The sequence below is a fragment of the Lates calcarifer genome, linkage group LG3 (genome assembly GCF_001640805.2).
Source record: "Lates calcarifer isolate ASB-BC8 linkage group LG3, TLL_Latcal_v3, whole genome shotgun sequence".
Lineage (NCBI taxonomy): Eukaryota > Metazoa > Chordata > Actinopteri > Centropomidae > Lates > Lates calcarifer.
Window position 1 is genome coordinate 14020712 of NC_066835.1, and position 21372 is coordinate 14042083.

Below are 21372 nucleotides of genomic sequence, written 5' to 3' on the forward strand. Positions count from 1 at the left end.
TATTTACCCGTCTTCTTCTGGCTACTTCCTACTAGCATCCTGTCACGAAGCAAAAGTCATCTCAAATTGGTTTCATGAACATGACAATGAGTTCACTGTGCTTCAGTGACCTCCCTAGTATAATTATGGTGTTCCTAATAAAGTGCTTTGTGAGTGTATATATATGCTTGCATGGTGGCATACATACAGTGTAGTGTATATGCTTAGTCATGACTAGTGTCTGTCTCAGACAAAATGACCCATTTAATGACAGCATACAGAACAGGTTGTGAACTGATTCTTTCAGCACATGCTGTAAAAAGTAAATTACAGAGATTACAGCTTGTGGCTGCTGACAGAGGAAAACTGGATTTTCCATAAGTCAGCTCTCCAAACTGGCGTTCATGATTTTAAACTTCTACAGAACATCTTAGGAGGTTTAATGAGCCCCTTGAGTCGTGTAACCAATAAAACATTTGATAATTATTTCTAAAACTGGACCTTTGAGCCACAAACTAGATAATACATCTCTTACAGTAGTGTTGATAGACATGGTCTGATTTACAGACAGGAAATGAAGAGAGACAGACTTAAGAAAGACCAAGACAGAGAGACTAGTTTTAACATAAAGTAATCCAGTGACGTAGACAGATGAATGATAGAAGAAAAGAAACAGCAGATGACAGAAAGAATAAGCCATAATAAATACAACCTGTTAATGGATGAAATGTTTGAAAGGAGCCTCCAAGGGGTCACAAGATTCCTTTGAGGGGTTATTAGATAATAAATCTGCTCTAGAAATTTTTCTTTTTCATTGCAAGTTCAGGCTGTTAACAGCTTTTCATATAAAACAATCTGAGACAGCAACATCACTTGTAGTTGAATTGCTCCTAACTAACACACTGTATGCAGCTTGTGACCTGTAGACATTGCTTTGCCTTCAAGGGTTACAAACTAAAAATAAGTAGAGCACCACTGCTGTACTGAATGTCAGAAAGGTATTACAATGTTCTCATATTTTGAGAATGCTGGTTATCAAACATATATGGAATACAACATTCAAAAACACAGTAACACGGCTCATACTCATAGTGCTGACTTTTTATGTCTCTATCAACTCTACTCTGCCAAAGCTGCCAAACTGACGCTCTTGTTTAAGAACAAATATTCCTCATGAGAGGCTGATCATCTATCCATCATTGCCACCGACCTTGTTTACCCAACCTTTCCAGGAAAGGTTGACTCGATGGCCAAATATTTTTCCTGCTTCACCCACAGAGGTATGTGCATTATCACGTGGAAGCTAGATGCAGTAAGCTCAATTTTCTAGTACTGGCCACTGAGTGAAGCAGTTTCAAGTTAAAGGAATGCTACACTGCATTACATTATGTTACAACACTTGATTGTTTTTAAAAAAGGTGACACCAGAGTAGTATGCTCACTGGACAGATGTCTTTACATTTTATGGCAGGCTGTCAGAGTCAAAGCAGATATGTAAAAGCCAGAGTCCACAGTTAAAATACAATAAGGAAGGCAGCTCAGACTGCCACCTGAGGCGTTGCTGGTTGTGTTTCATTTGTCATTTTATAAAGAACGTGTTTTATCTTCTATCTTCTGCATTAGAAAATTGTCTCAGGTTTGCTTAAAATTCATTTGCTTGCCAAGAGACACTCCTGTGTCTCCTGTGTCAGTAACTATGAAGCTGTAGCCAGGAGACAGTTAGCTTACTGGTAGGCAGATTTTGCAAGTCAAGCTAGTCTCCAGTCTTTGTACTAAGCTAACTGGCTTGCAGGCTGTAGCTTTATATTTAACATACAGACTAAAGAGAGGAATTGATTGCTCTTTACGGTAACACAAGACAATTAAACCTTGTGTTGTTAAAGTTTATGATTCACAAGGTCCATGTGTGTCTGCTGAAGTTGAGAAAATGTTTAACAAAAGGTGAGACAAAGAATTTGAGGCAATTCCCGCACACGACTTCAGAAAGTGACTCGCCATAACAGAGTCGTGAGGTATTCCAGTCAATAGAAGTCAATATTTGCATTCTTATGCCAAAGTTTTGCACTTCTTGAGTCAACAGTGACACAGAGGTAGGATTAGAGATCTCACTTTGTTTTTGCTCCTCTATTTTTACTTCCTGCTATCAGTTCATTTCTGGGGCAGGACTTTTCTCTTCTCTGAGGTTTGAGTGTTTGAGTCAGTGTACCAACCAAACCCACTGCATTCATGATAAGAGTTTTTCATTTATATGAAAAAATATCTAAGATTTTTTTTTTTTTCCTACCCTGCCTCCCAGAATCCTGGAGACATATTCCTGAAATATTTTAAATAAATGTCACTACAGCACCAAACTAGAAAAATAGAAAGATTTTATTTAATTAAGGTCCATTTAGAAATTTTTTTAAACATATGTACAAAAAACTAACATTGTAGAAAACAAAGAAAATACATGATACTCATGTGCAGATGTGTGTGTGTGTGTGTGTGTGTGTATGCATGTTTCACTTGAAGCGAATGATCTCCTGAGTGGCGAGTCTGATGAGCTGGTTGAAGTCAAACTGGAATGTACTTCCTCCAGTAGCGTCTGTCTCTGCCGTAGGTCTGAGCGGGATAACATGGACTGCCTGAAAGACAGAGTTCAGCTTAGGTGTGTGCAAGTCCTTCATTTGGGCCTGAATTATTGTTACCAGGTGTCTTCAATCTTATGATCACTTATTCAGCCTAATTAAATGGAGGAAATGACTCATTTTGCTGTTGTTTGGTGTCAATGTGTGTCACACTGAACATGGACATGAGAAAATAAAAGAAAAAGAAAATCATTTCCAAGAAAAATCAAATCAAAAGCTACAAGACCATCTCCAAGCAGCTTGGTGTTCCTGTGACTACAGCTCTATAACACCCTCTAGAGGTCCAGAGTTTCTAATGTCATTGTCATTGGACAGTCACATTATGTGGGAAGAGGCTCAGACGTCTATGTGCTCTCACCTATGCCATGAAAGATTCGAGCAACAGCTCTTCCAGAAAACTTCTCGTCACTCCGGTTGGCAAGAAAACTCCTGATGTCTGCTCTGATCTGACCTTCCCAGTCCAGCAGCTACAATCAAACACAAACACACAAGTAAACCAGAATATTCAGAGCGCTGAAAACACAAATTGAGACGCCTGATAACCATCCCGTGTGTGTGTTTTACCTTATATTTGTCAAGCTCCTCTGTGTCCATTGGTTTGAGCGTGTGGTCTCGGTCTCGCCTCTTGTCGAAGTACTCAGACAGAAGGTTTTTCAGCTGCAGACTGCGACTCACATCCAAATTATCGACGCAGGACAAAACGCTTTGGAAAGCAACACTGGAAAACAGTGTATAGGCTATAAGAACTGAGTCATACATTATTCATAATTGTGAAATTAAGTGAGAAATGAGTCAAAACAGATTAAGCAATGTCAGCCACACTATAGGAGTGCAGAATAAATTGACCAATGCAAGCAATAAAATCCCATTAAAAGATCTGAAGATAATCTCTCAATTTAAAAATCATTTCAAATTTCAAAACCATCTGTAGGCTGAATAAGACAAAGATAAATTTAACGGGAGGGTGAAAAACTCCAACTGTGTGTACCTCTTGAAGGCCTTAAAACAGGCGGTCAGCTGGTAGAGCTGTGTTTTCTCTTGGTCCTGCACTCGATTATGGAGGAACCGACAAACTCTGTCCATCTCGCCGTCGCTAAGGTCACCAAAGGAACGGAAGTAGAAAGACGGCGAGGAGAATTCGACGAGGACACCGCTACGCCCGCCAGCTGTAACGCAAATACCGATGACCAGTGGTTTCTGTGTTGTCATTAGGTTAGTTAGGAGGAGAAAGACCTTTGATTTGATTAGCAATCGCTTTGTGGAAGCTAATGGAGATCCAAATTAGTAAAAGACAAAGATTCAAGATAAAGGACTACACTGTAACTGACTAATAAACTACAATATTTGCTCTGGGCTGTTTGTGTCCATGAAATGGTGCATTTCCTGCAGTGACACTTTTGTTGTGTCTTTTATTGTTGTTATGAATGTGTGAGAATATCTCACTGTGGCACTAAATCCACCACAGAGGGGTGAAAAATGTTTGAAGACAATCAACAAGATCAACGGGGAAAAAGAGAAAGGGGCATCAAGGGAAAAATGATTCCACAACATTGTCACTCTGACAAACCCAAAGTTATTCCATTGTCCACACACACACACACACTCATAAACAAACCTCTATCAGTGCTCCACTGCAGCTGTCTGAGTCCTCTCTTCACAAGGGGGAGCTGCCATCCCATAGTGTCCGCAACCTCAACAACATCAAACTCCAGCTGATCACACGACTCCACTCGTTCGCCTGCCATCCGCTTTCTGGCCAGAACCACAGCGACAGGAGGACAGCTGTGGAGAGGAAAAAGGAAAAGTAAGTTACAATGGATTTCATTTTAATTCATCTAATGATAAATAACTTCAGCAACTCTTTAAGTCCGATATAAACATTTCATACATTTTAGTGATTTTCTGGAGCTGCCTGGGTCCATCATAGCAGCTGACTTTACACACAGACAGAGTGGGGTGGAGAAGTTCGACGAAGCGCTGAGGATGCAGCTCCAGATAGCAGAGCAGCGTTTCCACACCTGAAACAAAATTTCCACTGGATGAAGTACATTTGGAGCATTACAGCCTCTTTATTTTGAACAAACTTTAAAGTTAAATATTTACTGATCCACATGCTATCATGTGTGTTTCCACTTACCTTCCTCTGTGATGTCCAGAGCCTCGACAGTCTCTTGGATGGGAATCGCCCTCTCGTGCGTGTGACACACTCGCTCTCTGGGCCAATCACTGCTCTCTTCTTCATTGTCTCTCAGCCAATCACTGGCTGACTTTGCCTCTGCATCCTGGTGTTTCACCGAACCACCAGCACCCTCACTGTTTACTGCCTCTTCCTCTTTCCTCTCCTCCGTCTTCTCCTTTCCTTCATCTCTGTCTTCTTGGATAGGTAATTCTTCTGAATCAGGAGATAACGTCTCCTTGTAGTGAAAACAAGGTTATGTAATTAAAATGAACAAAATATTATCAACCATATAGTTTCAGCTGCATATTATGGGTCTAAAAAAATAAAGATTTTAGGTTTCGGTTTGTCTGGATATACCATGTCCTGCTGAGTAGCAGGCTTCAGGCTGCCGTCCTGTTCACAGATATCCATCATCTCCAGCAGCTCAGAGTCTTCAACATCCTGCACACACAGACAGACTCACCGTTTTTTATAGAAGGTTTTAGTTTGAGTACTATGGACTATAGACACACACAGAAAAGGGGAGAGCTACCTTGATGAGTTCCTGTTGTTTCTGGTGTATCTGTTTACATTTGCACGGAGGGAAAACTTTCTGGACCAGCCTCTTCACTGTGTAGTAGTCCACTGTGTCTGCATAGATGTGACGACGGAGCTCATGGAGGTCTCCACCCTGCACACAAATACACAGGGTGGTGAATTCATTTATACTTGGAACATACTGTGTAAATGACAGGGGTAAGAAACAGCCACACTGAGAGCAAATTAAAACAGATGACTGTTGAGAACATAATATTAGAGACCACAATATAAAACACTATAAAATATGTACAGAAAAAAATACAGAAAAATGAGTTTATATCACAAGAATAAAAAGCAAGATAAAATTATCATTATCCAATAACAAATCAGAGTCAGATTAAATCTTAATCCAAAAATTAAATTCTCACCTCAGGGTCCAGGAAGAGGTGACAGTGGGCTGGTTCTCCATCTCTCCCTGCCCTCCCAATCTCCTGAACGTAGCTCTCAAAGCTCTGGAAAACAGTTAACAGTAAGATAATACTGATACAGACGGGCTAAAATAAAAACATTTAAACACATATACATAACGCGATTTGGAGGCTCTCAATCATCTGAATCAGCAATGACCCACCTTTGGCATGTTGTAGTGGATGATACCGCGGACATCGGATTTATCGAGGCCCATGCCAAACGCCACAGTGGCCACCACTATTCTGAGCTCCCCGCACATGAAGTTGTTCTGGACACGACGCCGCTCTGACCCCGACAGGCCGGCGTGGTACGACTCAGCCTGCCATTTCAGTGGTTTACGAATCTTCTTCCGAGCTGAATATGGAAAGATATTGTAAAAACAGAGACAAAACAATAAGTCAAATATAACAAGTCCCCTTTTCCCCTCATTTTTCTCTTTCTGTTTTTGTGAGACATTAACTAGTTTTTAATTGAAAACACTACTTATTTTGCCCTCACCCAGTTCTTTCTTTCTCTGTCCTACAGGGTTGTTCTCTGTCTGGCTGCTGCTGCTGGTTTGGTTGTTTTCTTTCACCAGCACTCCCTGCAGGCAGGTCCTGAGCAGCGCTGCCACCCGGGTAGTCTCCTCTCTTCTGGTGCAGTAGACGATGATGGAGTCCAGACAACCAAAGCGATCACCTCTCAACAAGGACACTAAAGCCTTAAAATATAAAGAGAGGAGAGATGGACGAAAAGTCTGAGAATTTTACAAATTTCCAAACAGGAAAACTATATTTGTGCCCAGCTGCTGTAAATCCAAGGATCACGTTTTCCACTATGCATGGACAAACACAGAGACACATATTAATCATTGCACCTGATCCTTCTCTCTATCCATGGACACAGACAGATGCAGGTTAGGAGGCACTGCTGCAGATCGAACTGCAATGCCTTCTTGATCAGTTATGTCCAGATGCTGAGCGATGTCCACAGCAGTGGACAGTGTGGCTGTAGCAGTGAGTCCCAGTAAACACCGCACTCCCAAACGCTCTCTCAGTACCTACAAATACACAAAGATCACATTCTTGTCTTTTATAGTCATTCTGATGGATATTTCCTACCTGACAGATTGCACTAAAACAACATCATTAACCCACCTTACAGAGCCTCAGGTAACAGGGTCTGAAGTTGTGTGACCACTCAGAGACACAGTGAGCTTCGTCTATACAGGCGAAAGCCACTGGAGGGAGCTCCTGAGCAGAGGGCAGACACCCTGAACCTGAACCACCTCCGCCAACCAGAGCCTCTGGAGAGAGGAGTAATACACACACCTGGCCTGACTTCACCTGGAGAAACAGATGAAGAGTTTGACAGTCTGGGCCGGAAATACAACCAATCGTATAGATCTTGTTCAAGCCAAAATTTGTCTTTGACTTAAACTGCAAACTGCGAGTTTGAGTTTTAGTACAACGTGGGTGAGAAGTCCTTAAAATGCTCAAAATCTATGACAACTAGAGCAACTCCAACTTATGTGCGTTACCTTTTCTACTGCAGCTTCTCTCTGTTTCATCGTCATGTTGGAGTGAATACAGGCCGCCTTCAACTTGGCTGGCAGGCCAGACAGCTGGAAATACACAAGAGACATTGACATCAAAATGTGTTGACTGCATCACTGTTCAAAGTGAGTGGGTATATTTGCTGTGAAATTACCTGATCATCCATTAGTGAGACAAGAGGGGAGATGACCAGTGTGATGCAATTTGATCTCTGAGCGTACAGGTAGGCTGGAAGCTGATAACACAACGATTTACCCATCCCTGTTGACAAGACTACGAGGGTAGAGAGACCTAAAGAGAGAAAGTGAGAGAGCGAGAAACATGGAATACAGATTATGATAAAAATACATACAGAGAGAGTCTGTGTTGTGTGTTTTGTGTATGTACCTGACAGGATTCTCATGATGGCCTCCTCCTGTCCTGGTCTAAATGACTTATAGCCGAGGTCTTGCAGAGCAGCATGCACCTCAGCAGGTGTTTCTGAACACACATGTACACAGACAAGTTTAATTTGAGAAAATCTGTTAATTTTCATTTACCCTACAGCAGTTACATGTGCGTTTACCCTGGACTTTTCCATCATCTGCCAGAGGATAAAGTGGCTCCACTGGTGGTGGAGGAGCAGGCCGCTCATAGTCTGGACGAATCACATTCAACAACACCTCGTCTTTATGCTTGCGATCCGCTTCATTTTCTTGGTACTGCTGCTCCTCTTTAACACTGGGAGATGACACTGGAACATACAAACACATAAGTTACAAATATGCATAATACTGAAACTAAAAATAATACATTTTGTACATAAATACATACATAAAGTGTTTAACACTCTGTAACTATTGCTAAATCAAGAAAACACGAAAAGCAATAACAAAGGTTAAATGTTGTAAAATTCTTCTATTTAAATACACATTCAGAAATTATTACAAAACCTCTGTCCATGACGTTATAAACCTGAGGTAGAGAGCGGCACGCTTGTCAGACAAGAAACAGTTCAACAGACGTACCAAGCGGCTGAGGTTGCAGTGTTCCTGTTGCCCTGGCAACCTCCTCCAGAGTTGGCAGTTCAAACGGCTCCTCTTCAACAGGCTTGTCCTCAGGCAGCAGGAGGTGGAGGGGCCACTGAAAAGTTCAGATGTATTTGGTGTTACAACTTTTCAGACAACTCTGAAAACAACAAAATTTCCCGCAAGTTTATATTTGCCTTATGCAAATTTGTGTGAACGTGTTTCACTCTGTGTTACCTCGTCCCTTGCAGTCGATGGCCCAGTGTCCAGTCCCTCCACACTTGTAGCAGGTGTCACCCTGGCGACTGAGCCCCCCTCTGAAACCTCCTCTCCTTCCTCTGCCAAAATATCCGCCACCTCCACCAAAACGTTCACCTTTCAGCTGGAATTTCTGCATGTACAACTGAAACAAACACAATACACTTAGACACAAAAAACACTGAAGTCCAGCTGTACCTTCAATATTTTGATTATAAGACAGGATCTCCAAATACATCAATATGTAGGACAATCCTGCGCGCAAACCTAAACACACACACGTAAAACTCACCTGTTTCCGCAGAGCGATCCCTCTGAGTGCATATCCTTTGACGTGAGACTTCTTCTTGAGATTTATCTTCACAAAGTTCCCCTCTGCCCCTTTCATGCTTCTGTTAAAATAAAAAACAGAAGACTTTTACACAGGCTACAAACCGAGATGTTCCACGACCATTTTGCAGTGAAGAGTTGTATGATCTTACCTGGCTCTGACAGGCTGAGTCTGACACATCCTCCTGCTTACAAATTCCTCCTCTATTTCTCCTAACAAGTTCTCCTGAGGCACCTTGACAAAATAATACAGCATTTATAATTTAATACCATAATATTAAACAACATACAGTATGCTTTAAGATAGACGGATGTTTAACTCTTTACCTTTTTTGGTGCCTTGGTTTCTTTCTCCTTCTCTCCATCTTCCTCTCCCTCTCCCTTTTTCTTGGCTCTCCTTTTCTTCCCTCCCCCTTGAGCTGGGCTGACATTCACATCAGAGCTCTCCTCTTTCTTTCTGCCATTCCTCCTCTTCTTTTTCACTCCTCCCTCCTCTGTCATCTCTCCCTCCATGTCCTCTCCCTCTCTCTGCCTCTTCCTCCCTTTTTTCTTTGTACCTTTGGACTTGGGACTAGTCTCACCATCGCCTTCTGGTGCTGGAGGTGACATCAGCCCTCTTTGCGTCTCTTCACCTCCCTTCCTTTTTACTTCTTCATCCCCTCCTCCTTTGCTTTTTCTGGTGGGTTGTCGAGCAGGTTTTGATGCACCATCACCGCCTATTTTGTCACTAGTCATGCTCTTAAAGCCTTCATCTCTTTCCGTGTCTGATGCCCCTCTTCTCTCTCTCTCTGCAGCTTGTTCTCCTTTTCCTACAGTTTCACCTCCTTGTATTTCTCTTCCTGTTTCTGTTTCTTCTTTCCTCCCTTCAACTCTTTCCTGGTTGCCTGCTCCAGGCTTCTCCTCTGTCCCCATCTCTCCAAACACCTGACACCTCTCTAGCCACTTCTTATCAACAAAACTCAGCCTGCTGGCAGGAGAGGGCCTTCCTCCGGTGCCTATAGCTCCCATCCCTCCTCTGAAACCTCCACGAAACTGTGGGCTTCCTCTCAAAGCACCAATACCCCGATGTGGAGTTCCTAATGTTTCCAAACCCTCTTTTCTGTCTCCTGAAGCTCCTATACTTTCATTTAACTTTCCTGTGGCTCCAGCATTTTCTCTCAAAGGTTCTGCACTACGTGGGGGAGACAATGACGACAACAAGGCAGAGGATCTGGCTGAAGAGGGAGCTAGACAAGATCCATTTTGATGTTGTGAACTAATGGCTTTACTGGCAGCATCTGATGGCTCCTCACTAAACTCTCTGACGGGTTCGAAAGGTTCAAACTGCTCCTGAGGCTCCACTGGATGTAGCGTCTTTGAAGCCAGGGAACCCAGGGAAGTCTTTACTCCTCTGTGAACAAGGACACAGTTACAAGAAGGGCTCACACAAAACCTTTATCTTATAAACTGCTGGTTGGAAAAAAAAGAGAGTTTTGAAGAATTCATTAATTTAATTTAACTTTAATTTAACTACCTTATTGAGAAGGGGCTGAATTTGGAGTCAGTGGGTGTGGTCTTATCAGCGGCAGCAGCAGCAGGGCTGTTTGTCTGACCAGCTGCATCACCTTTTAGGGAGTTTAGAGGCAGCCGACCAGGAAGGCTTGATTTCTTCAGTGACACAGGTCTCTCCTGGAATAACAAAAGGAAATCATAAGAGGAGAACTAAAACCAAATAAATGACCATGCCCAGTCTGTTCCTCTGTCTTGGTACAGCCGTGAAGCCCAGGTTGTTTTTAATAGACACAAATCTTCTCTAATTCTAGCCATAATGAGTGTGGTGTGTTTTTTCAAAGTGTGGCTCACCTTGCCGACTGTAGCCAGGTTGTTTTTAAGCTTCAGGCCATAGTACTGGGCCGATGCCTTAAGACTGTCTCGGTCCTGGGACGTCAGTCTGGGAGAAGACGCCGGCAGCATGCCGCGATTCAGATGGGCGCCCCAGCAGTCTGACTCCTGAACAGGCAGACGACACACAGGCAAAAACAGACATGGGAAGAAACAATGGAAGAGAATAACAAAGAAATTAAGAGTAACTCATTCAGAGCAACAAGGAACTATTCTCTCATTCACATACAAAGAATAAAAACTAGATCTGACAGTAAAGTTGAAATCTTGCACAAAGCCAGTTCTCTACTGTTACATTTGCTCTGTAGACATATTTATACAAACACAGTGCACTGACCTTAGCTGTAGATCTGGACTGTTCAGCGTGTTCGCCAGCTGCATCACTGCTGCTGTTCTCTTTGGCTTGTTTCAAGCTGCGATACTCTTTATACAGCTCTGAAACACAGACGCATAAAATCATTCTCTTCTGTCTTTGAACAGGTGATTTATGCTGCAGCTGGACTACATGTAAATCAGTACTCACTCCTGGTGTCTTCTGGAGCTTGGTCAATGTCCTCCTGCAAATTAAAGAGTGTTAGAAAGTAATGTGTGTGTAATATGTGCAATATGATTTTTGTTTTCTTCTCCAACCACTCAGACACATACCAAGGATCTTAATATGAATAATAAAAATACATAAAAATAAAAGATATGTACGTCCAGTGGATAAACAGAACCATAATAGGAAAAAAAAACATACAAAATATCATGTTGTTGTTGTTACTCGTGCAGGTATGATTAACTGTGAGCTAACATATAACTCACCTTGTTGGGTTTCCTCTGGTGATGCTGGACAAACCCCTGCTCCCAGGTTTTCAACAGAAGCTTCACCTCCTTGTATCGATCCATGATGTCCGCTGTCTGGACAATAATAATACATGTACATAAGCTGGAGCACAACTTCAGGTGGAAGCTGCATCAACGCGAAAGCTATTTTAACTTTATAAACGCTACGTTTTCGGTCGTCCGGCAGCGAAAACCTTTTTTGTTTTTAAGTAACCGTGACTTACTTTAGCTTCTCCTTCCTCCAATAAGAGTCACTGCGAGTTAAACAGAGGAAATAAAAGGTACATTTGTCGGTTGTCAGTCATTTTAGACGACTGTAGCGAAGAGCTTCTTTCCGTTGTGTGTTGTTTACGATTTTCCCGCGCCGGGAAATGACAAATCGGGTTGCCAGGTTCCGTAATGTATCCCCCAATCTCAAAAAGCAGGCACGTCATTTACGAGGTGAAAACTTTTATTATTAATGATGATTTTATAAAACGACTAATGATAAACACAAAAATGACAGAGATTACGACAGCTATTAATGTATTAGTCATGGATCTGTCTAATTTCTGATGAATCCGTCTCCATTCAAAAGGCTGTTGTCAGGCAGCTGCACTTCCTCTAAATTCACTACAAACACCCCGCCTCCTTCCTTAAAGGGACAGGGATGGTCCCAAAAAGTATGTTCTGCTCCAAATCCCCATACATCACTCACCATTCCTTACTGTTCAAAACGTCTGACAGAGACTTGTCCCAATATCACCCTAACAGTCTTGTGATTCATAATTTCAACTAAACGCCAATAAACATACAATAATTAACCTGTTTTGATTTTCATTGGAAGACAGTGAAAAGAAGAATAGTCTCCCCATTTTGTGTTCCTGCATCAGTGTATGCTCTGCTATGTATGGGTATATGCAGTTTACCAGTTAATATACAGACACCAGACGGTGTAGATTACACTAGTCTCTGAGTATGGATGACTTTACACTGCTGCTTCACCCTTTTGGTGAATGTGGAATTATCTGATTTGTGTACCCATTCATTTTTTAATAAAGTCATTTTCAGCTAGATTTGGCTTTAGCTTAAAGATCTTACTCTTTGTCGGCCTCTAGTCACAGAGGCCTCAAACATATTTAATACCTGCTTGATTATTCTTTACAGACAGATTTTATTTTCTAGATCCAGATCCAGATCTAGATCTAGATCCAATTAATGCTGTGCATGTAAGAAACAGGACAACAAAAGTAACAAAGGAAAATACTTTTATTACTGAGAGGCAGTGTGTGTATAAAACATTTATCATGGAAGGTTAATCATACCACAAAGGCTATGGCTCTGATAGTGAGGCATTATTCTACATTTTTCATGATGAGACATCGCTTCATTCCAGCTGAGAAACCTCATGGAAATATGCACCCAGCATCTTGATTCCCTGGATGTAGTTGGACCTGAAAAGGGAAAAATACAACAGTGATGACCTTGTTCAATCTGTGGATAGTTGTCTTTATTACAAGCTGCAATAGAATAGTCTAAATTTATATTATAACTTTTGGGTGGAAAACTTTCACAAAAATGTATATTAGTAACTGAACTATCACTAAATAACATAAAACAAAATGTGGAGGTGGCAGACAGCTTCAACAGCCATAAAACAATCATTCCTTTAGCTTGAATAATCGTATTTCTTTTCCTCAGTATCACACCCAATGCGTCTGTACTGATGTTTAGTCTGGTGACCAACTTTTCAATCACACTGATTCAGGTAGAAAAAGAAAATGCACTGTGATGTACCTGTTGATTTTCTCATTCTGGGAGTGAGCTCCATCATCCGAGGATCCAACAGGAAGCAGCATGACGTTACGCCCCGTGGCCTCCTGGAAGGTCAGGGTAACAGGGATGCTTCCTCCCTCACGAGTAAGGTCGGGCTCCACACCAAAGACTGTGGCACAGCGAGGAGGAAGAGACACAGGTAAGAATAGTCATTACCTCTCTTTTTAACAACAATCAGATGAAGTAAGGAAACTAATACTAAATAATATTCAACAACATTTAACTGATAATTAAAATGTAATTCCCCCATTTATCACATGAGCTATCCAATCCCTCAGAGTTTTGGCTTTATTTGTGGTTTGAAGGTTCAGTCATTCTCCTGACACTCAGTCTCTGTACCTGTCTTCATGGCCTTTCTTCCAGCTATATAGTGCGGGTGGTTGAAGTCAGAGACCCAGGCCCTGGCTCCGTGGCCCATGTACACTTTCAGTTTGTTGGGGCTTCCCAGCTCAGCAAATTTCTTCTGCAGATGGCCGATAACCTTGAAAATAAAAATACCAGTGAAACCTCCACTTTAATAGTTTGGGTCTTTCAGTATCTTAGCAGCTTTTTATCCAGTCTGCTATAATAATTTCAACTGCTCTGTAAATCTGCTTTACAGGCACAATTTTAGTTGTAGATGCAATAATCTTCCCAAAACAGTGTGACCAAGCGAGTCATCTGCATTACACACACACACACCAGGGACTGACGTGGTTGAAGTCATCAAGTTTCACTGGGTTCTAGTCACATGCATACTACCAGATAATATAATTAGAGTCAGTGTCAGACACAATCACTCTAAGGTATTTCAGGGTGTACCTGGTTTTCCACGACTTTGGGGTCCATGTCAGGGACGAGGCGGATGGAGAACTTGCCGATGACCTTGCGGGGGATAACAGTCTTGGCTCCTGCTTCAGAGAAAGCACCCTCAATACCATGAAGAGAGAGAGATGGGTATCTCCAGCGGTGCATCAGGATTTGCTCCTACAGGGCAAGAATGACGAATAACACACCTTAAATTAAAATCGCCATTGAGTAACTCATAATAATGGAGCAGTGTCGTTGTTTTGTTTTGGGGGTTTTTTACTCCGAATGATGTAAAGAACAGAAATCAGTTCCTTACCTTGGTGTTATGCAGCAGCTGCCCAACTCCAACGTCTTTGCAGTACTCATCCAAGTCAAATTCAATTTTCTCGTACAGCTTCTTCTCCTCATCTGTCAGAGGAGCCACGCTGTCGTACACCCCAGGAACCAAAATCTTCCCCCTCTTGTCCACCAGGGAGCCTGTTTAGGAAGTGACAAACACAAGATTAGAAACACACATTTGTGACCAGAGTTCACTCTAAAACTGTAATCAAAAGATCATAGTTCAATAATCAGCTTCACTTGCCCATAAGTGCAATTAGGTCAGTCATGGCCTCATGAACTGAGCCGCCGAACACCCCTGAGTGTAGGTCCTTGTCACCGCACTCCACCTTTAAAGTCAAAAATAAACCGTTTGTTTAATTTGCAGCGTCAAAACACAACTACAATCGGGCTAGGTTTGTTTTTGCCACCGTTTAACTGTAATTAAATCACCATAATCTGACTCTACCTCAATGAAGAAGTAGCAGATTCCTCTCAGCCCGTAGGTGATGCAGGGTTTGGTCTTGCCCAGCCAGTAGTTGTCAGAGATGCAGACATAGTCCACGTCTTTTAAGAAGGTGTCTTTTCGGGAAAACACCAGTTCATCCAGACCCTCGGATCCAGACTCCTCCATCCCCTCGAAGCAGAATTTTATATTGATGGGAAGCTCCTGCAACATTAAGAGACGTAAGGGGATTAAAACTTGTCAACTGCTGTTTCTGGAACAAATAAAAGTGATTCAAAAAAAAAAAAAAGCAACACTGTAGACAGGTGAGGTGACTTGGTTTAATCATTAATTGACTGGTGGATAAGACACGCAGTGCCATTAACAATTTCATCCACAGACCTTTGACCACTGATCCTGCTGACAGCTCTAAAGTGATCAACAAGTAATTACCAAATCAGCTCTGTACTTTAACACAGAGATAATTCATGTCTCAGAGTGATGCAGAATCATTCTGGAAAAGATGTTATTCAGATCCACCGTAATATTTCTAAATATTCTATATCTATAGTTTTAACATTTTCTCCTGGGATCAAAATATTCACATACTTTAAGGTCATTTCCACCCAAAAATACAAAGACAATGTTTGATATCATCATTTGTGTTCGAGTCCAGACTGAAGACAGCTTGAGATTTGATATATTTTCTGTATATTCACCAGTTAGATTTTACTTGTTAGTCCTGGGCACTCTGATCTTATGTGAGAGTGCTGCAGCAACAGCTAAGTTTGCTGCCTTTGCTGCAAAATACAACATCTTAAGGCTTGTGGATAAGTAAAGCTGCAGTCAGTGGAATATGTCACGGGTTAAAGTTTGTTTATTCAATACCACAGTGAAAATGAATTAAATTTGGTTTTATATTGTACTTAACCACAACACCTTGAAAAATGCATGTTTGTCACAGTATAGTTATCACTATTACATAATCAAAAAAGACCGCAGATAAAAGCACAGCCACAGTTAATGCATGCTGCTCAAAATAACAAATATCTCCAGCAACTGCTTATGTAAACTCTAAAATCCAAAAACCTAACACAACGTGTTCAAACAATACAATCTGTTTGAAACAAAAGACAATCTTTTTCTGTATATGTACACAAGAGATGAGCGCAACCTAGAATTATCATTCCATTCACTTTGCAACATGAAACCACACCATACCTCTGTATGTTTCCAACATGCCAGTTAATCATCATTCCAGTCAGTAAATCCTGATCAGTGTTGATATTTCCCATCACCATTCAACCACACCCACCTAACCAAGTCATGCACCAGCAGCTGCAGGTTAATTCTAAAAACCAAACAGAAACCAGGTTTGCTTTCACTATCTCGCAGATGTGTCTGCCAGCTCTGACCTCACATCAGCGCATGTTTATTCCTGATAAATTAAACCATTTGTTTTGGCTTATTGAACAAAGAAAGCTTGGTCTGTGAGCTCGTGGATGGGTGGCACAGGCAACTAGCCAGACACTGAAAGAGCTGCAGTCAAACTAAAAGTAAAAGTTCTGATTTACTGACTGGTCGTAGATCCCACTTCTCATTGATATAGTGGCAAACATACTGATACCTGCTGGATCTTCTGATACGCCTCAATGCAGTTGAACCAGGCCAACACTGGACCCTTGTCATCAGTAGAACCTCTTCCATAGAGTTTACCTGCAAAGACAAAAACAGTGTTTTCATTTCTGTGAGTAAAATTTTCTTATGATTGAAGCTTTTTAAAAAATTATGATGGCGTGCATGTTGTTTTCAGTCCCTTCATTATCAGTGTTTGCCTCTTCTGTTCCTGTGGCTTATTTAAAATGACAACAAGTCTGATCATGTAGAGATGAGCTTTTGATTCAAGGTACCTTAGGCACATGCTTTCTTTTCTCTGGTGTCACCTTACCATTCTTAAACAGCATGTAAGAGCAGTGATTTCCCTCACTGGTATGCAATGAACAAACTCTAAGGGGTCACTATGGCTACAGATCTTTAGTCTTAATCAAATAAAATACTTAATTTGTACTCTTAAGAAACGACTAGTAGCAGAGTATGAAGCAGAGAGAACACCTCCAAGTGATTAAAAAGAGGAAGGCCGATCTATGGAGTCTGTCAGCATTTAAGTCAAACCCTTTGGGGACTACACAAATAGAGAGAAAAACAGTAAAACATGACGTAAGCAAGAATAGAGCTGAACAGACAGAAATGAGACAGGAGGAAGTGGACGTGCTTTCTGTCAGCTGACTATCACCAGAAACACGAGACCATGTGGGGTTTTGTGTTTGTAGCACAAAAAAAATCCAACACACAAAAGAAGGAGGCAAAAAGTTGTCCCAGTATCCATTATAAATAAATTACTAATATATATGGCTTAGTTATATGACTATGACTATATGAGTAGAGGACAGTCCTAATCTGTACTGTGATATCAGGTCAGTTTATACAAGTATAATACACTAGGTTACAGGGTTTCACACACTGTAGCGTCAAGTCAGTCCATGTTGTTTAACACACGATAAACACACCTCCTCAGTTTCAAATTATTCCAGTGCAGTGCTTGCTTTATTGTGCAAACACACCAATTCAAGATTTCTAGAATATCTTAGTTATGCCAAAAAAGCAGAGACTGAAAAGACTAAAAGACTGAATAACATACGTCAATGTGTAATATATTTACTCGACAAAATGTTTAACTTGAGTCCCTTTGCCCTCTGAAAAGCTGAACCTATTACTGATTCTTCTTAAAAACAGCAGCACTGGTTCAAGATGACCTGTGAAATTTGCAGATAAGACATGATTAAGATCAAGGTTCTACTCTCAAACATGAGTTAACTGAGCTGGACTTTGGAAATATGTGGCCAGCTGTGATATGATCACCATGTACAAAGCTGATCAAAGCTCAAAGAACATTGAAACACAAAGTTACGTTTAAGTCATGATGATGACAGAAACAACCTCTCTGCTCAACGAAGAAGGAATCTGATGTTGCACATCTGGTTCTGATACTAAATTATCAGTTTTATTTTATTCTGTAGGCCGGTCATGTCTTAGTTAAACTAAATTTTCATTCAACTGTTTACTTCTCTTTGCATGTCTGGCCACATTAGTCATTTATTTCAGTTTTGATACCACAAGTCTACAAATGGGAAAAATGAAAGTGGTGTAATCACAGCATAAAATACTGGGAAAAGAAACCGTGGAGTTACTGACATTGTGTCTCTTCTTACATGCCCAAACAGCATTTCAGTCATATCAGTCATATATCATATTTACAGATCATATCACAACCTCTTCAGGGTTCATTTGTAATGTAACTGAAAATATTGTGCTCTCACCATCTTTCTCCACCAGAGTGAAAGGCTCTGTGTCCCAGCCGTCATCAATATTGGCTGGCTGGACATCGAGGTGGCCGTAGATGCACACAGTCTTCTTACCCGGGTCTGACCCCAAACGCCCCAGGACAATAGGAGGGAGGGGGATCTCCTCTCCAGAGGGAAGCTGCATGAACAGAATGTATAATATAATGGCTATAAAATACAATATCCGTAGGGAAATGGCCTTGATTTGAGGAGAGGTTAAGGTTTCCTGCGCTGCTTGAATCCTGTTTCCCCAAAACACAGGTTATACAGCAAAATCAATGAAAGGGTCATCCCTAATTGTTTTCTTTTACAAACAAATGCACGTTCTCACACAGTCTTACCTTCTGTTTGCCGATGTCCACCATCTCCACTGTGCCCCCCAGCTTCTCAATGTCCTTGGCTGCCATCTCCATCATCTTCTTGATCTCCCCTCGCTTCTCTGGCCAAGCAGACACGCTCTGGACTTCCACCCATTCAGCGAAGGCGCTAGGAAACAAGAAATTCCCATTCATTTTAACATTGTTTAAGAAAACATGACAGGTGTTAAAGGTGTTGTTAAAGCTTCATTCAAACTCATAAACTGGAGCCTGAGTGAGTGTTTCTTTGCACAGTTAGGTTTCCATGAGGTTTAACTACAGTTAACATGCCACTGACACTGATGTGATTTCATTTCATTTCATTGATCCACTGGCTCAACATTTATGAGATTTGGCACACACTCTAACTCAAGTTCACACAAAGTGAAAGAGTCACAGTGCTCCTCAGTATTAAGACAAACACAATTTGATAAAGGGAAGACAGAAATTTTGGCTGCACTCTAACAACTGCAATGATTAGCTGATCATAACAACAAGACAGCCTACAAGGAGTAATCTTATATTGAACTACTCTCTCAAAACCTCTATCAGAACGAACTTACCTGCACATACAGATCCTGGTGTTCGTCCACATACTTGAAAAGTGCAGTAAGATGAGCCATGCTTGCCAGTGACAGGAGGAGCTGAGGGTTCAACAGGCAGAGCGGTGTGAGAGTCTACTTCCAACCCTGTGCTGTTTTATAGGAGGACAAAGAGCATGCCCTCCTGCTAACTGCTGACTGCTGCAGCTCCTCTGCCATTCACAGTAAGTGGTGAGCGTGACAGGGAGCAACTTTCATATCAGGAAGTTGAGCTGGTGCAATTTTGCAATACTTTTTCTACTTGGAGCACTGATCTTATAGTTTTTTAATCAGCAACAGGAAGAGTAAATGTAATGTCATATATAATGGGAGATGGCTCAACATTTTACACATCACTCAAAAACTAACTTTACTGCGCTGTTGCCTGGGTTTATTCACTGAATCTTTCATTAAATCAATTAAATCATATTTGACTAAATACAATAAAAAAGGGCACAATATCTCAAATGTGAACATACAGCTGATGTTTTTTGTTCTGTTTTCTGGGCTCAACATGTGGAACTTCTTACCTCAGGAGGTAAGGATATATCATGAGTGGGATTTTTCTAAACTCAAAGTGAAAGAGAAACCATGAGTCATGCAGTCATAAGGAATGTAGTGCCCTATATTGCATCATTGTTTTTAAACTGTTGGTATTGTGCGCATGGTGTGTGTCCTGTATTGTTTTGTATGTATCTCATTGCGGAGTTATGTGCATTTAAAAGCCCCATATACGGACAGGTACTGCAGATAGGCTGTAAATGCTGTGTCGTGTGGCATATTGACTCGTACTATGTACTTGTCCCTGTATGAATGTACTTTAAAAAAACGTTTCATTGTAACTGCGATGGTCGTTTGTTTGTAGACCTACACTTTATAACAACAAAAACTTTAACTGCTATGTTGAAATTAAACTGAGACTTCATTGTAAGTTTCGTTTACTGTGCATAACTGATAACACAGAGTTTAGAACAGATTAAGAGTCACAGCAAATGAGAGACATCAGATGATCTGAGTGATGTGTGATGCTAGCAGGCTAACTGAATGTCTCCAACAGCCCGAAGAGCTGAACTTGACGTTACACTGAATGAGAGCTAGCTTTTCTCGCTAATTTCTGAAACGCACAAACAAAAATATTAAAACTAACTGTTGGCTGTGAGGACTTACTTATTTTATTTCCGTACAGCTGATGTCCACATGTGACTCCTCTCGCCTGACAGACAGTTCCTGTGTTTTATTACTCACGGAAAGAGCAGTCGATCAGACGTTGACACAAACAGAATCACCCACAACAGCGGATACAAAGTAGATGTGTATTTGTATTCGCAGCGCAAAGAATTGTGGGTCAGCGGTAACTGCTTCGTCATTTTCATCCATATGGTCCAGAGACGTTTGAAAGAGGAGAGCTGCCCTCTCTGGAAAATTAGCCTCTATTTACTCAAGGAAGGGCTTTGATGTAAGCTCGGAATAGAAAATGAACTTCACCTTTAACAGCTGCAACATGATATTAATGTACACACTGCATCAAATATGATAAAATAATGGAATATACATTATACCGAAATGAGCCAATCTGAATTAATTTTAGCTGTAAGAGTATTTCTACAGTGTGGCATTGCTGTTTTTACTGAAGTAAAAGATGAGTATTTTTTCCAGCTGACATCAGGTTTTTCTGAAACCTATAATTTTCTGATTATCTCATTATTTTGTTGCATTATTTAAATGTAGTTTTTGGCTATATATAAATATAGCCAGTTTGTCAGTTTAATAATTAACCACTAAAATGCTGGAGGTACACCCCAGCACTCAAATTTGACATTTTTGCCACCTAAAATATGCAGTAAAGATACTGGACACAAAATTTATTAAGTAGCCAAAAAAAAAAAAAAAAAAAAAAAAAAAAAAAACCTGTTAGGAGAGCGCATGTCCTGACTGGTTATGTCATTTGGTCCATCTGCCTGTCTGCTTTGTACTGTCTCCATCAGTTATTATGAAATATGATGTGTTTTCATGATCCCAGTAGGATGACTTACACTGTTATAGTGACCACCATCAA

General features: G+C 41.0%; 2 protein-coding genes across 3 annotated transcripts; both read right to left on the reverse strand.

Annotated features, from left to right (window-relative positions):
• Positions 1-2331: 2331 nt before the first annotated feature.
• On the reverse strand, positions 2332-12260 carry recql4 (RecQ helicase-like 4). The gene is given in 31 exon segments (XM_018670745.2): positions 2332-2540; positions 2542-2603; positions 2965-3073; positions 3171-3324; positions 3595-3772; positions 4222-4388; positions 4495-4624; positions 4744-5020; positions 5143-5226; positions 5318-5455; positions 5733-5816; positions 5936-6129; positions 6274-6475; positions 6632-6814; positions 6912-7100; positions 7295-7378; positions 7465-7601; positions 7698-7790; positions 7876-8043; positions 8318-8408; positions 8410-8432; positions 8555-8720; positions 8868-8967; positions 9058-9140; positions 9233-10295; positions 10419-10573; positions 10748-10894; positions 11124-11221; positions 11310-11343; positions 11591-11686; positions 11836-12260. Coding segments are annotated over 30 exon segments (4737 nt in total). The 5' UTR covers positions 11675-11686; positions 11836-12260; the 3' UTR covers positions 2332-2480.
• A 581-nt stretch (positions 12261-12841) lies between these two features.
• cndp2 (carnosine dipeptidase 2) lies at positions 12842-20652 on the reverse strand. 2 transcript variants are annotated; one of them, XM_018670758.2, is made up of 12 exons: positions 20484-20652; positions 19291-19379; positions 18721-18865; positions 18356-18518; positions 16606-16694; positions 15003-15203; positions 14799-14883; positions 14532-14692; positions 14228-14392; positions 13766-13907; positions 13388-13535; positions 12842-13044 (listed from the first exon to the last, which is right to left on the reverse strand). In XM_018670758.2, the coding sequence occupies exons 2-12, from the start codon at positions 19356-19358 to the stop codon at positions 12978-12980; spliced, it is 1434 nt and encodes a 477-aa protein (XP_018526274.1). In that variant the 5' UTR covers positions 19359-19379; positions 20484-20652; the 3' UTR covers positions 12842-12977. The 2 variants fall into 2 exon arrangements, with proteins under 2 accessions (XP_018526274.1, XP_050923294.1); XM_051067337.1 differs by lacking the exons at positions 19291-19379; positions 20484-20652 and having other exon boundaries at positions 18721-18906.
• Between the last annotated feature and the right edge of the window lie 720 nt (positions 20653-21372).